This window comes from Momordica charantia, assembly GCF_013281855.1.
Source record: "Momordica charantia cultivar OHB3-1 chromosome 1 unlocalized genomic scaffold, Mcharantia_2.0 BLBB01000001.1, whole genome shotgun sequence".
NCBI classification, from domain to species: domain Eukaryota; kingdom Viridiplantae; phylum Streptophyta; class Magnoliopsida; order Cucurbitales; family Cucurbitaceae; genus Momordica; species Momordica charantia.
The window spans coordinates 5,488,309-5,503,116 of NW_028275157.1; the positions used below are offsets into that span (position 1 = coordinate 5,488,309).

The 14,808-nt window shown below is 36.1% G+C and overlaps 1 protein-coding gene across 1 annotated transcript; it reads left to right on the top strand.

The window, feature by feature from the left end:
- The first annotated feature begins 534 nt into the window (after positions 1–534).
- LOC111020101 (nucleolar protein) lies at positions 535–11,073 on the top strand. Its single transcript, XM_022296666.2, is given in 27 exon segments — positions 535–822; positions 1,060–1,221; positions 1,905–2,070; positions 2,236–2,358; positions 2,476–2,609; positions 2,688–2,838; positions 3,206–3,273; positions 3,694–3,792; positions 4,458–4,573; positions 4,744–4,918; positions 5,002–5,112; positions 5,187–5,265; positions 5,381–5,527; positions 5,958–6,071; positions 6,772–6,896; positions 6,971–7,053; positions 7,132–7,256; positions 7,363–7,483; positions 7,558–7,695; positions 8,996–9,092; positions 9,176–9,245; positions 9,248–9,300; positions 9,921–10,013; positions 10,105–10,210; positions 10,327–10,469; positions 10,546–10,632; positions 10,717–11,073. Coding segments are annotated over 27 exon segments (3,168 nt in total). The 5' UTR covers positions 535–666; the 3' UTR covers positions 10,843–11,073.
- Positions 11,074–14,808: the final 3,735 nt, after the last annotated feature.

Here is a 14,808-nt window from a genome sequence, read left to right on the forward strand (position 1 = left end):
GAGTGTCAGCTCTTAGACTTTTGTTGACGTCAATTACGTACTTCTCCATAAATTTTCGTAGTTCCCATGTTTTTCACATAGTTGACGGTCTTTAGATGTCAATATTTCCTTTATATTGACGGCTAAAAACCGTCAATGAAACAACAAATATTGACGCATTGTAGCCGTTAATGAAAATACACATTGACGCATTGTAGACATCTAATAACTGTCAATAGTTTTTTTTTGTGTTGATGGTTTAAAAGCGTCAATAAAATGAGAAATATTGACGGTCAATATCTATCAATTATACTACATTTTAATCGACATCCAATAATCGTCAGCTAGATTCATATAAACTGTCGACTAAAACTGTTAAATTTGATGGATATAGTTGACACATTTAGACCGTCAATATTAAATTTAATAAAACGATGTCGTTTTGACGTTTTAAATAATATTAAAAATTTATTTGATGAATAAATGATTTTTTTATTTAAATCATAATTAAAAATAAAAAAAGTTTATAATTAAAAATAATTTTTGTAAGTTCTGCTCGTCGTCTCCCCTCTCCGTTGTAGTTAACATTCCCGCCACCTTCTTTGGTTAAACCCTGAAAAACCCTAATCACCAGTAGGGGCATTTGTACAGAAAGCCACTGGTTTCTCAGTGAACCCGACGCAGAACATGGATTCCAACACTCTTATGGGTCCCATGGAATTGAAGGTCAGAGAACTTCTAAAGGAGTTTCAGCTTGACTACTCCCCTGCTTTGGTTAAGCGCGTCGAGGACACAGTTTCTGCTATCAAAAACGCAATTAAGCTCATCCCCGATGACTCGAAGGTTGCTTTTCCCTCCCTTCTCTACCAAAACATTTAACGAATGGCCTCTGTGTTTTTCTTTTGATAAACTGCTTCACTTTGTGCCATTAGTTAATCTCGTATGGTATTCCTAAATTACTGAAACTCCAGAGACTTATTCTCGTGTTTAACCAAGCTGGAATGTCACATTTATTTTTCTTGCATTTTTAGCTTCTGGATTGAATTAGGCGTTTAAATTTCTAAGCTGGAAACTTTGCAGGTTACTGCGGATGAAGCTCCGGGTTTTATCAGCGATATTGGCGCGGACAAAGTGGAATTCAAATTTAGGAAGCCAAATTCAATTAAAATTGGTGGTAGCTATGCCTTTCGAGGCATTGCAAAACCTGATGTAAATGTAGATCTTTTAGTTGGCTTGCCAAAGGTATTACATGACTACTTTCTGGGTACTGTCGTTTTTACCACTGCAATGCTGCTATTGTACTCTTTTTCTTGTATAACTGGGGAGCGAATGTTGATTGAATTGGATAAATGATGGGTATGTGGGAATTGAGTTCGGTAGTAAGTAACATACACAGAATCTCAACTTAGCTTTGCAACCCCCTCCACCCGCCCACCCTCACACCCACACACAAAGCAAAAAATACTATTTCGAAAATTATACAATCAATACAATCCAGGTTAGTTAATTCTCCCCTCAGTCGTTAGTTGTTTAATGTAGTTGAGTATTTCTAGGTGTTGTATAGTATTAGTTTGAATTACTTTATTCAAGGAGTAACCTAAAGTTAAGATATAATTGCTGAGTTTGAATGTAATTCTTTGTACTAAATCTATTTATGGTTTCAAAACCCCTCGGGGCTGGTATGTTGCCCAACTATTATTTCCAACCATCAAATGTTTTAGAATCTGAAATTCCTAGCTTTAACCTAGTGACTTGAGAAAGGTTTGAGGACTTATGATTATCGTAAAGAAACTAATGTTTAGATATAATATATGGAATTGAATATTTAACCTACTTGATGTATGTTAGGAGAAAACTTTTTGATATATTATGATGTGGTAGTGTTCTTGGATATTTCTTAGGCTAAACTTCTTTCTTTGTGGCAGGAGTGTTTCCATGAGAAAGACTACCTGAATTACCGGTACTATGCCAAAAGGTTCCTTTACCTTTGCACAATCAAGAAATATTTGAACTCATCTTTAGTGCTTTCTAAGGTTGAATGGTCTACACTTCAGAATGAGGCTCGAAAACCCATCTTAATTGTCTATCCAGGTTGGATATGTGGGAAGTTTACATTAATCACTTCTTCCGAGAAAATAAATGTTAGGGATTGCATAATTGGACTTAATTACACTGAAAAGTTTATTTTATTTTATTTTTGATAAGATTAATTACAACGAAAGAGTTAACTTTGAGAAATAAAATTTTGATCTGTAGCTTTGGAAGGACTCAAGGTAGCTCCTGGATTTTTTGTCAGAATAATTCCAACAATAGCAGGATCCTTTTTCAGCATTTCAAAGTTGAATATCAAACGAAACAATATCCGTGCCTTGAATCAAGGTACTCTCTTCATATTTCATTTTAAGTATGTTATGGTCACTGCACTTTGATCATCTATTAATGAAGCTGCTATATCAACCGACGTTTTTCCCTTTCGATTTTATTATTTGTTTCAAGGGAGCTTACTTCAAGCTACACCTAAGTATAACACTAGCATTTTGGAAGATATGTTCTTCGAGGATACTGCAGAAATGGTTAAGACGCCTTTTCTTGAATCAAAAGATTTGGTAGAGACGTTAATTCTACTGAAGGTATAATACTGAAATTTACTTACGTTGACCTGATTGTTTTCGATGTTTGTTATTTTAACATTTGGTTTATTCTCGTAGGTTTGGGCTCGGCACAGGGCTCCAATATATGTTCATGATTGCTTGAGTGGATTCTTAATAGCTGTAATATTATCATACCTCGTTAACCAAAATATAATAACTCATTCAATGACTGTGATCCAGATGTTTCGTGTTGCAGTAAAATTTATGGGTACGTCTTTCTTATGTTTCTCTCTATCTTCTCTCTTGCAAGTCAAAATTGCATTCAATGATGTACATGATCCAGAAGATAGGATTACAATTTTTTTTAATCATTATTCCTTTTCCAGTTTTAAAGATTTATTTTTATGTAAAATATTATATGCTCGAGAGTTGTTAGTAACAAGTAATAAGTTAGAGATGGGACTTCCGTGCTTACAGGCTATGATAAATTCTAATTTTAGATCATATTGTGGTTCGATCGCCTGAAAACTGATATTGCAATTGATGTTTTACTCGAGTTATATGGAAGTTGTGATCTTTCTGCTGTTTAAGAAAGAGAAATTTCAATATTTGAAAAATTTCTCCTCCTTTTGCAGCCACTTCGAATTTATGGAATCGTGGACTCTATTTTAAGCTTGGACCTCAGAGCACTATTTCAAAGGAGGTTTGAATATTGTTTCTTAATTCCTTTTAAAATGTATTTATTTGCTTGAGTATTTCTTTATGTGCCGGGTATGTATCCTTCTTAGGTGTGAACAAGGTTCAATGTCAAGATAGAATAAATTTTGATAGTTTGGGTTGCATACCCTTACTAATGAGGGCCCGAACAGTTTGTTATTTATTTCGTGAACTTGTCTTCCAGATGATCATCTAAGTATTTTTTTTAAAATTTTTATGTTGGGTCTATTTTAGTGACTATTCTTTGAAGTAATCACATTTTTTCCTCACTGATCCATGAGATAATTATTTACTGTCCTTTCTGATGTTCTGATATCGATGAGGTTCCTCATGCAATCAATATATTTCTATTTTTTTCTTGAAAACTCCATATACTCAGTCGATTTAGGATGGACTTTGGTTGCAGGAAAAGAAGCAATATAAAGATCTATTTCCTGTGGTTATATGCAATCCGTCAGCCAACTTTAACATTGCATTTCGAATATCACAATCAGGTTTTGCTGAGGTATTGTATTGCCAAATTTCGGTGCTCATCAAATTATAATAACGTTTATAATTTTGAAATATAACCAATCCCATTTCATTGATACGATGAAAAGTATTACAGGAAGTTTAGAGAATCCAACCCCTAGCAGCTTACAAAAGATTAGCCCCAGTTTGAGTTAATTACAAACAGTAGTATAATTACAAAAAAGATTTATAGAGCACCAATACCTCATCCCAATCGCTCTTCCTGCTAAATATTCTTTGGTTTCTCTCTAGCCATATCTCCCATAAGATGGATTTTACTGAATTTAAATTTTTACTGGAGTAACTTTGAATTTTTTGAATCTGTTTTTGGAAAGGAGTTATTCCATATTCTTCTATGAAAAATCCAGCTTAAGTTGAAAGTAGAAGAGTTTTCCCGTAAGTTAGACTGATGTAGTGCTGAAAGAAGAGGCGCACCTGATATTCCCTCTACATTCTAATTTCTACATAACATACACCAATTGTTTATAAAAAGCCCTAATTGGACATCATTCTGGAATAATTTCCTTTGAATTTACTATTCATTGCCTTCGAACAGAGGAGGTTTGATTTTTTTGTTTACTTGTAATTCATTTTTGCATACCATGCTCTCAGCGGATATTGATAAGTAGCTCCTTCCTTTTTCCTTTTCCCAATTTGTAGCTTCAAGATGAGGCTGCTCTGGCACTTGCATGTTTGGAGAAGTGCAGAAATGGTGGATTTGAGGAGATTTTTATGACCAAAATTGACTTTGCTGTTAAATATGACCATTGCATTAGGTATGTTTCAACTCCTCTATATTTGCTTAATGTTTTTGAGTATTTCTGTTACATTATGGATGGACTTGGTTATGGATTCTCGTTGTTCCTATTTAAGTTTGTCTCAATCAATAACTGAAAGTAAGATTCCATTTTGTGCAACATCATGCTATCTATGTTTATTTTTATAGATTGAATTTGAGGGGACAAGACAAGTTATACGCATCAGGCTTTTGTTTGGATGATGAGTGTTGGAGACTGTATGAACAGAAAGTGCATGGACTTTTAAGTCAAGGTCTGGCTGATAGAGCAAAATTCATTCGTGTTTCCTGGAGCAACACTGAAGCTGGACGTAATATTGAAAATGTATGGGCCAGTTATTAAAATCTAGTGTTTTTGGGTATATATTATTTCTTAATTAAGTACTATATTTTGCCTTGTGATGTCAGGGTTTATCAGTATATGGTACGCAACCATTGCTTGTTGGAATTTCAATCAGCTCCGTGGAAAAAGCTTTTCGTGTGGTTGATATTGGTCCTGATGCTGAAAACAAAGAAGAGGTACATAGTGCAAGTTAGAACTATTTTTTTCCTCTTCAAATACACTTACTCATCAAGCTTTTATTTCTTGATAGGCCCTAAAATTTCGTAGATTTTGGGGTGAAAAGGCTGAGCTCAGGAGATTTAAAGATGGCAGAATTGCCGAAAGCACAGGTTATATAATATTTTGTGCTTCTGGTGGATTGTCTTGGTCAATCGATACGAATATTGTGGCCTTGATCTAAGACCACTCACAGAATGTTGACATGCTTGTTTCTGAATTTCTTAGTTTGGGAAACTGATCAATGGACAAGGCATCTCGTTTTAAAGAGAATTGCGGAATATGTTCTTGTTCGACATCTTTCACCAATATCAAAAGACCATATTATGCATGCTGTGGATCAGATTGATTTCTCCCTGCTCCATGGTTCTGGAGGTATTCTATGACCTGTATCTATAGCTCATGGTTGAAATGAGCAAGAATGATTTCTTCATTCCCAAAAATGCTATTTTTGTATTTAATTTTCTCCTTACTTTATGCGTCCTTTACTTAAATTCCTTTCACATATCACGTATGATGGTTTCCATCCAATTTTAATGAATTTATTAAAATGAATTTCTTTTTCATGCAACTGTGTTTACATGATGCTTCCAGCTTCAAGCCCCTAACAGTTGGTATTAAATCAAACTAAAATGCTATTCTAAATTTAAAGTGGAATATGACTTGTCCATTTACCTTTTTATTACATAAACTAAGCTTATTTATCTTAGTATGTATAAAAGGAATGTTTTATAACTTCTGTTGTATGGAACAGAAATGCTAAGAAAATAAAATTCTTAAATAAAGGGTTTCTTAATTATTTCAGATCCTATAACATTTTCTGGAAATTTGCTCGCGGCTTTTGAAGTTTTATCAAAGCGCTTGCGTTCAATTGAAGACATTCCTTTGAAGGTGTCTGCTGTACAGCCTTTAGACCCAGGTATTAAACTTAAGAGGACATACTTCCCTTTGTGTTGTGTTATTCTGTTTGTGATTTTCTGATTATTTTCTTCTGCTGTTTTCTATGGCTAGTAGAGCAACTCCTAATCATTGAAGCCTATTAATTAATTGTTCCCGTTAATTATAAGTGCTTTATCCAGATTTAGATCGCAGGAAATTGGGCATCTTCCTCTTTTATGTCAATGATTTAGGCATCTATATCTCTTCTTCACATCTTTCATTCACATTTATCTTGTTCATGAAGGACCCGTTTGTAACGTTCTTGTTACTTGTTTCTTGTTTCCATCTTTCTTAAGAAATCTAAGCATTTTACAACCAACTTTGTTTCTTGTTTTTACTTTTTTGGGAACATGCTCACAATTGTATCGAAATTTTGGAACAATCAAAACAAGTTTCTCCTTTCTTGTTTCCATTTTCAATTTGTTTCAAAACATAAATAAAAAAATTGTTTATCATACTTGAATTCTTGGATGTTGGAACCATGCAATACATTTTTCTTCATTAAAAATAAAGAAACAGAAACAAGAAACATGAACGTTATCAAACGGGTGCGGAATTTCACATCATAATAAGTGGGATTACTTGTGAATCCCACTAATGGCTTAGTACAGGAGTAAAGTTTTTCCTAGACTTGGGTTAGCAATAGGCATAACAGACTGTATGCTTATCCATATTTACAGCTTTCAGGTATACATCTGTCTATCCTTCTGAACCTCACCCACTAGCAGAAGAGAAGGCAAGTGATCCACGAATACAACGGAAGGTTGCCTCATCCTGCATCCGGCCACTAGACGTTATGATTCAGGTATGATGTGATCTAATGTCTATTTATTTGAATTTTGAAATTCCCTGTGACCCAATTATTTTTCTTATTTTCAGCTGGAAGGCTCTGGGAACTGGCCAACTGATGAGGTTGCAATTGAAAAAACCAAAACGGCCTTCCTTCTTAAAATTGGAGAGAGGTGAGCTGAATTTGATTTTGTAATGACAATATTAACCAGTCTCTTTTGGATGTCTATCTGATGGTCTCAATATGGCAGTCTGCAGAACGTCTGGGGGATGAGGTGTATTGCTTCTGAAGATGCTGTTAACGTACTTGTCTCTGGTTATGCTTTTCATCTAAAAATTTGGCACGAAAGAGGCCTGAGTTTGTTGAATAAGGAATGTAAGGTGTCATCTCTCTGACATAGGTTTATGCAATCATGGGTCTGGTGGTGGTGTGGTGTGGGTTTCGAACCATTTTAATAATTACAAGTCAACTAAATTTGCAGTTGGAAGTGATTTATCAAATTGGATCTCCTCAACAGATAAGAAACTTTTTGTTCAAAGTCAGCATTCTAGCATGATTAGTGGATTACAGGCTCGTCACTCAATATATGGACCGGTTGTTAGGTATGTACTGGTTGCTATGTATCTTAGGGATTTCTACAATACACTCCTCCTAACTTTGTTGTTGGCATTTTAAGGTTGGCAAAAAGATGGATAGCCTCACATTTCTTTTCAGCTTGCTTGGTAGAGGAAGCAGTCGAACTGTTGGTAGCATCAATTTTCCTGAAGCCTCTACCCTTCCATGCACCACTTTCTCGAATCACAGGTTTTCTAAGGTGTATATTTATCTAATATTTCTTTGCACATCACCACTTTTGTAGGGACCCTTTTATTTTTCAGTAATTACCATAGAAGAAGGAAAGTGAAACTGATGAGTTAGATTAAAAAACAAAAGTGACTGTGAAAAATAAAACAAAATAACATTTACAAAAAGTTGATCCGGTTGATATAAGTCTAAGTAAACGACAAAGGCAAGAAAGCTTGGACGTAGAGGCCAAAAGGGAGGCATTGGAATGAGCCAACTCACACTCTTCTTCCTTACACCCTTGAAAGTTCTCTTCTCTCTCTAGCCATATACTTAACTCAATAGCAAAAAAAAGTGGCTTGCAAAACAGCCCTTTATCCCATTAATGAGAATGTAAGAGCACCACCTCTAGCATTAGAGTGATAGTTCCTACTTTGGGTCAACCATACAACGAAGGTATTCAAGGATCAATTCTAGACAACTGTGGGATGCTGACATCTCTATAACATATGGTTTAAATCCTCTTACAGACGCTTACAAAGAGCACTCTGCTAAGACCTCAAACCATAGACGAGGACGTCTTGGATGAATCAATGGTGTCAACCCTCACGTGAGCAACCAACCATGCAAAAGAAAATAAATTGATCTTTTTGAAAATTTTAACCTTCAAAAGTGTGAAAGCAGAAGGAAGCTTGATGAAAAGAAAGAGAATCAAATGAGAGGGAAGATTTAGAAGATTATTCTTCCAAATACTTGAGGGCCTAAGCACGACAATCCTTGTACCCCACTGAAATTGAAACCCTTGTAGAAGAGATAGTAGCGAGGAGATATTGAGAGGCCTCCCTATTAGACTGGGCCCCTTGAAGTGAAAGTTACAAGAAGTAAAACCTTCAAGCAAAGAGAGACAAACAATTTTACTCAACTATCTTGGAAGAGATATTATTGAGATGGGAGAAAAGTAAATAAACGGGACGTCACCCAATCATTGGTTCTTTGAAGAACGCGCTTTGGATCCATCCCTAATGGAAAATATTAAAATTTTGAAATGCAAGGAAGGCCCATCGAAATACCCTTCTGCAAGTTCCTGAAAGTGTGTTTATTTACTTTAGTCATATCTCATCCGGAAGCATGTTGCTCATATTTACTCTGATATAATCTCACGTTCACAAAGTATCAGATCATACTTTATGAGGATTGCCATAGCTGCTTTACCACGAGAATTGAAGTTTTAGCATTAAATTCTCCATCTTCTTCATTTGACATCCTATACTGCTTAGTTTGTTCACATCGCAGCTCAAATCATCTGTTTCTCCATGGTGACCTCTTTATAGGTTCCTAAGATTACTGTCAGAGTATGATTGGACTTTTTCTCCACTGGTTATTGACATAAACAATGATTTGGGTGCAAACGAGGAGAAAGAAATAGCTGTAAGTTCTAACATATGCAAACAGTTCCTTTGATAATTATGGGCATCTCTAAATAGCTATTTATTCTCATTGGATTTTTATAGGATAAATTTAACCTGACTCGAAAAGACTTTCAAGAAAATCCACAAACTGCAAGTCCTGCCATGTTCTTAGCACAGCTTATGACAAGGCATCTGAGGCTTGGACCACGTTCTTTCCAAAACCACTGGTATGTAATTTTTTTTTTTTAAATCCGCAAAGTACAAGTCCTGCGATGTTTTTTTTGGCACTATCATAGTGTAAAATGTCTCCCGTTTATTAGCTAGAATTATCTTATTTCAAATTGGAGAATTTTTTGTAACTTCATTGAATAGGGTTAATCCTTTTGTATAATTTCATTTACCATCAACGAAGATCAATTAATAAATAATTTGTAGAAACTATACCCAAATAGCTCCTTAGTTTCTAAAAACTGAAAAAGTAGTTACCGTCGCATCTTTAACGACAAAACTCTCCCTTTTGATAATTTTTTTGATGCTATAGTCTTTACTGTCATTACTTGGTGTAAATCTTCCCCCATATTTCATCACTATAGCTACACTTCCCGTCTTACTAATTGGAAGTGCTTCATGTAATCCTCTTTTGAGGCTTTTGTAATTTCATACATCAATGAAATTGTTTATTTAGACGGAAAAAAAAAGGTAGTTACTGTCAACCGAGACCTTAACTATACATTTGGCATCTCATGAAAATATAGAGCTTTGTAATCTGCATTTAGTTAGTGTAGCAACATTTTTCGAGATTTGTAATTCTTCTGTTACTGACGTTATGCTTTATTGTTGTTGAAAGGAGCTAAAAAGGCTGGTTGCTTATGCTAGAAGCAGCGCAGATTTGTTGACAAGACTAATAGTGCAGCAACAGGTCGATTCTTACCAGTGGGAGGTGAGTATGCTTTAACCATTATTTGATTGTTTTCCTTCAAATTGATGCGACTGTTACCGAGAAACGTAAACATTGTAATTCGGATTTCCAGTGCATTTTCCGAACTCCATTGACCAACTACGATGCCGTTATTCTTCTCCACCGAGACAAATTACCTTACCCACAACGTCTTCTCTTCCCGTCTGAACTGAACCAAGGTAATCTTCCGGAATTGTCCAAGGATAGTCTTTCTTGCATTTATTGTAGTGTTCCCCTTTTGTTGATTGCCAAAGTTTTTGATTTCTGAATGTCGATCATATGCATATTTTTGCAGGAATTCATGTCGCAAAAGGGGATCCTAGCAAGATATTCTCTCCATTCTTGTTGCCTAGAAACTTGAAACCAAATTCTGAAGACATAAAGAATAAGCTTTTGGTAAATTTTGATCCATTAAGGTGTTACATTGCAGATTTGCAGGCAAGTGACTCGGTATTCTTTGATGTTGTGTTCCTATCGTTGGTTGTATTGCTTACCCGTCTTTATGAAAATGCAGAAAGAATTCTCCAGCACTTTCAACATATGGTATGACTCTTTGGGAGGTGACGCAATTGGTCTAACATGGGGGCAACATAATTCGAAGGTATATATAGTATAGTTCCTTGTCATTCGAAGCGAGCAAATTCTATCACTGACCCCAACCAAACCAAATCCTTTTCTCTTGCAGAAGCGTGGACGTGATGAAGCTGTCGAGGCAGAAAAAGAACCGGCTGAGGTGCTAAAAGCTGTTGGTGAAACTGGCAAGGGCTTAATGAGGAGCATCTACCTACTCAAGGCTCCAAAGCTCATATGATCTAAAGCTTTAATGGCAAGGAATTACAGTGCTGTTGTCTTCAATTGTTGTAATAGATTAGATGGGAGCTTAGTGTTTTAGGTCTTATTATTCATCTGATGATGTTTTCCCTCATCCTAAGGTTGGAAATTTTGTAGGGTAGTTAAATGAGCTATGGTACAAAGGGTGCTTACTAACTGAATACTTATTCAAATGTATATTTTATTATTGTTGTATTGATATTATTGAAGATTTTGGGTGTATAATTCTTATTTAAAGCTGTAGAATTGTTAGAATTTTGGTGCTCAACATATTTCCATAGCAAAATTAAAATTTGTTTGGCCAGGCCAAGATTCCCGATTGGCAGATCTATGTTGTTTCACTAAAAATATGAGGTGGCCATTTTACATAACTTTTTAAATAGAATGAATTTGAAAAATATTATAAATTGACCAAAAAAAAAAACATGAGTAAAAATAGAGAGAATTTTCTTGAAAAAAACATGACTCGCAATTTCATGACATTTTACAAAACGTTCCAAATTACTGCAAAGTCCTAATATTTTCTTCCCACAAAACACGCCCCACTCTTTCATGTTTAAAAACATCATAAAAAGCCAAAAAAATCTTGCAAGCTATCTTTTCCTTGCCTTTCAAAATAGATGTAGTTTTCAAACATTTCGTGACGTTTAAAATAGGGAAAACCGACCGAATTTTGATAATTTAAAAGAAAAACTATAGAATATTGATTGGCGTAACTATTCATCCCCTCATTAATTGAGGCGATTTTGAGAAAACCAGAGGTGCCTGTGGTTTTCTCAAAACCACTCAAAATTCTTTTTTTCTTTTAAAGTATTTTTTAATCCTATTCTCGCACCTCTCCCCTTTCTGGAGGTGCTTCTCCCATTTTCCCATAAAATTTCATCCTCTTCCCCTCCTATTTTCTCTCTCTTTTGGCAGTTCTCTTGGTTTTTCATAGTCGCTTCGAGCTCCATCGTGTTCGTGTTCTTTATGATTCTTTCATTGTTCGTGCCTTCGAGTTCGTGTTTGTGCTCTGTTTCTTCAAACTCTAATCTTTTCCGCCTCTTTTACATCATCTTCTTCAAAAAAAAAATGTTGGTTTGTCGAAAATCGACCAACCGATCCGCCTGTTTCGTCGGTTGATGGAAAATCACATATTTCGATCGGTCAGTTTCTATTTCTTAAAACAGACGAAGTGTCAACTGGCGTCGATTTTGGCCTAAAAACCGACGTGACCGACCGATGTGCACCCCTACTATGTTATGATCTGTTTCAGACTCCCACACTCGTTCTGTGCTAATTTTATCCTGGGCAATGGCAAGGTTTTGGTGGGGGACGATGGAAATGAAGAATCGCATCCATTGGCTAAGTTTGGAAACAATGTGCTGGCTGAAAGAGTTTAGGGGCTTTAATTTTCGAGGCTTGGAACTCTTTAACAAAGCTCTCCTAGCTAAACCAATGTGGCGTTTCATTCCGAACCTACATTTGCGGGTTACCAGGGTTATTAAAAGTATTTATCATTCTGATTATTCTTTGTTGGAAGCTGGTGTAAATGATTTTATAACTCCTTGGTTTTCTTGGGATGTCCCGAAATTGAGGGAGGTTATAGTTGACGCGGATGTGGAGATCATTAAAAGAATTCCTATTAGCAGACATGGATGGTGCTACTGATAAATGGGTTTGACATTATAATAAGAACGACTTTTACTCAGCTAATAGCGGTTATAAGCTGGCAATGGGACATAAATTACTCTCTCAATCATCGACAGATAATTAATTAATTAATTAATGTTTTGATGATAACAAACATATTTAGTATTAATTATTTTTTGTGTGTTAGAATTATTGTTATAAAACATAAATTTATTATGAGTTTCAATCATATTATATGATTTATTGATGATATTTTGTTTAACAAATAATTTTAGTGTTTGAAGTGACTACAACGTAAAGCTCAATACGACGATTCCAACGAATTTCAAATTACCCAAATCAGAGTTCAAACGAAGAAATTATGGACAAAACAAGTTAGAAGAAAAAATGTGAATGACGTGGTAGCTGAGTTATTGCAGTGGGTCATTGGGAAAGTGACAGGTGTAATTTGTATCGATAAAAAAAATAGAAAGAAAGAAATGAAATGAAAGAAAAAGGAAAGAGAAAAGAAGAAGAGGGAAAAAAGATAAAAAAAGAAAAAAGGAAAAAGAAAAAAGAAAAGTTACTTGAAAGAAAAGAGAAAAGAAAAAGGAAAAGTCAAATAAGGTTGTCTGAAAAAAAAAAAAAAGAAAAGAGAGAAAAGCCCAAATTCAAGTTGGAATTTAAATTTCATTCCAACATTTCTTCCTCTATCTAAACCCTTTCTTCTCTAAAAATTAAACAATATTCTCTCTCCCAATTTTTCAATTGTTCGTTTTAATTTTTTTTGTAGAGATTTTACTTTGATAGATTTTTGTGCCTTACAATTTTATTTCTCTTATCCAATTGAAGGCTTTTATCTCTAACAATTTTTTTTTACAAATTTGTGAGAAATTTTCAAATATTGTAAGGGCTGCTCTTTAGCTAGAAAAAGAGCAGTGTAATGTTTGATCCTGAACTGTGGAAACGAACTGGTTTGTTCTTGCTCTCGGAAAAAGAATATTGTATTGATTGGACTTTAAGCCGTGGAAAAAGTCAAGTTCTTCAATTGAGCACTCAAGTGGAACTTGAAAAGTGGAGTAGTTCGTTGTTGTCAAACCACTATAAATTTTTGGTGTCATTTTCTCTAACCCTCTCTTATTTAAGTTATGCAAATAATTTTATATTTTTATTTGTTGCATGAATTGATTGCTATAATTTTTTCTTTATGTTTATTGTGAATCTTTACCTTAGAACTAATTAGAGTGCTTGAAATGTATGTCTAATTTATTGTATAATTTACGTTAACATTATTTGTTCATAAAAAGTTTACTTATTTGTTTAAATTGGGTCCACTGTATTAAAAAATTTATAAATTGTGATTAAACCTTATGCACCCTCCTCTAATGTTATCATATTGATCCAACATTACATTTCTGCCCAATTTGCCTGAAGAAGGAAGAATTAGTGGTCCACGCTTTATCGCGGTGCCTTCATTTGAAGCAAATTTTCAATCTTGTTCTTGCCAAGTGTTTGGGGAAGGGAATACCCTGGACACGTGGAGGACCCCTATTGGTGCTCCAAGATGGCTCATGAGTCATGCCCAGCTCGGATAGCCGAGATGGCCGCCACTAACGTCGACAAATGCTAAGTATGAGGGCCGAGGTGAACCTGGCCCAGGTCTGACCTACCGGGGAGCTCGGTAGGGGCCGATGTGAGCAACTGTCTGCGGCGTGATTATCGAGCGTAACCGTCGATCCCGAGATTACCGGGTGTAACCGACGGTCCCGAGATTACCGAATGTAACCGTCGCGAGATTAGCGGGACTACCACCCATAAGTAGAGGACCTCACTCCCCGATCAGGTACGATGATTTCTGGCCTCGAACTAAACTGGGAATCCGACCTATACTGACTTGATCGTCGGAGTGCTCACCTTTTTGTGCAGGTCCGCCCAAGCGTTCAGGTTGGTCCGGAGGCCAAGTTCGAGCTGCAATCTGGAACACACTGTTGTGCATATCTTTGCATAAACATTTGGCGCCGTCTGTGGGGACGACAATCTAAGTCATCCCAATTCTTTTAAACCAACACGCGAGCGAACATGGTTCAACCAGCGAACTCGACCAATACGACAGATCGAAGGACTCTAGCTGCCAGCGATGCCCACCAGAGGGAGGTCGGAGCAGCAGCGGTAGAGGGGCAAGGTCACGACGGCCTAGCAACGGAACCCCTCCGCAGGTCGGCACGGATCACCGCGCCTGCCCTACCGCCTGCGCACCCGAGGACGTCCAAGGCCACCCGTGGCCGAGGTGGGACCTCTAAGAAGGGCGCCCGGGATCCAGCCCCGGCTCCAACAA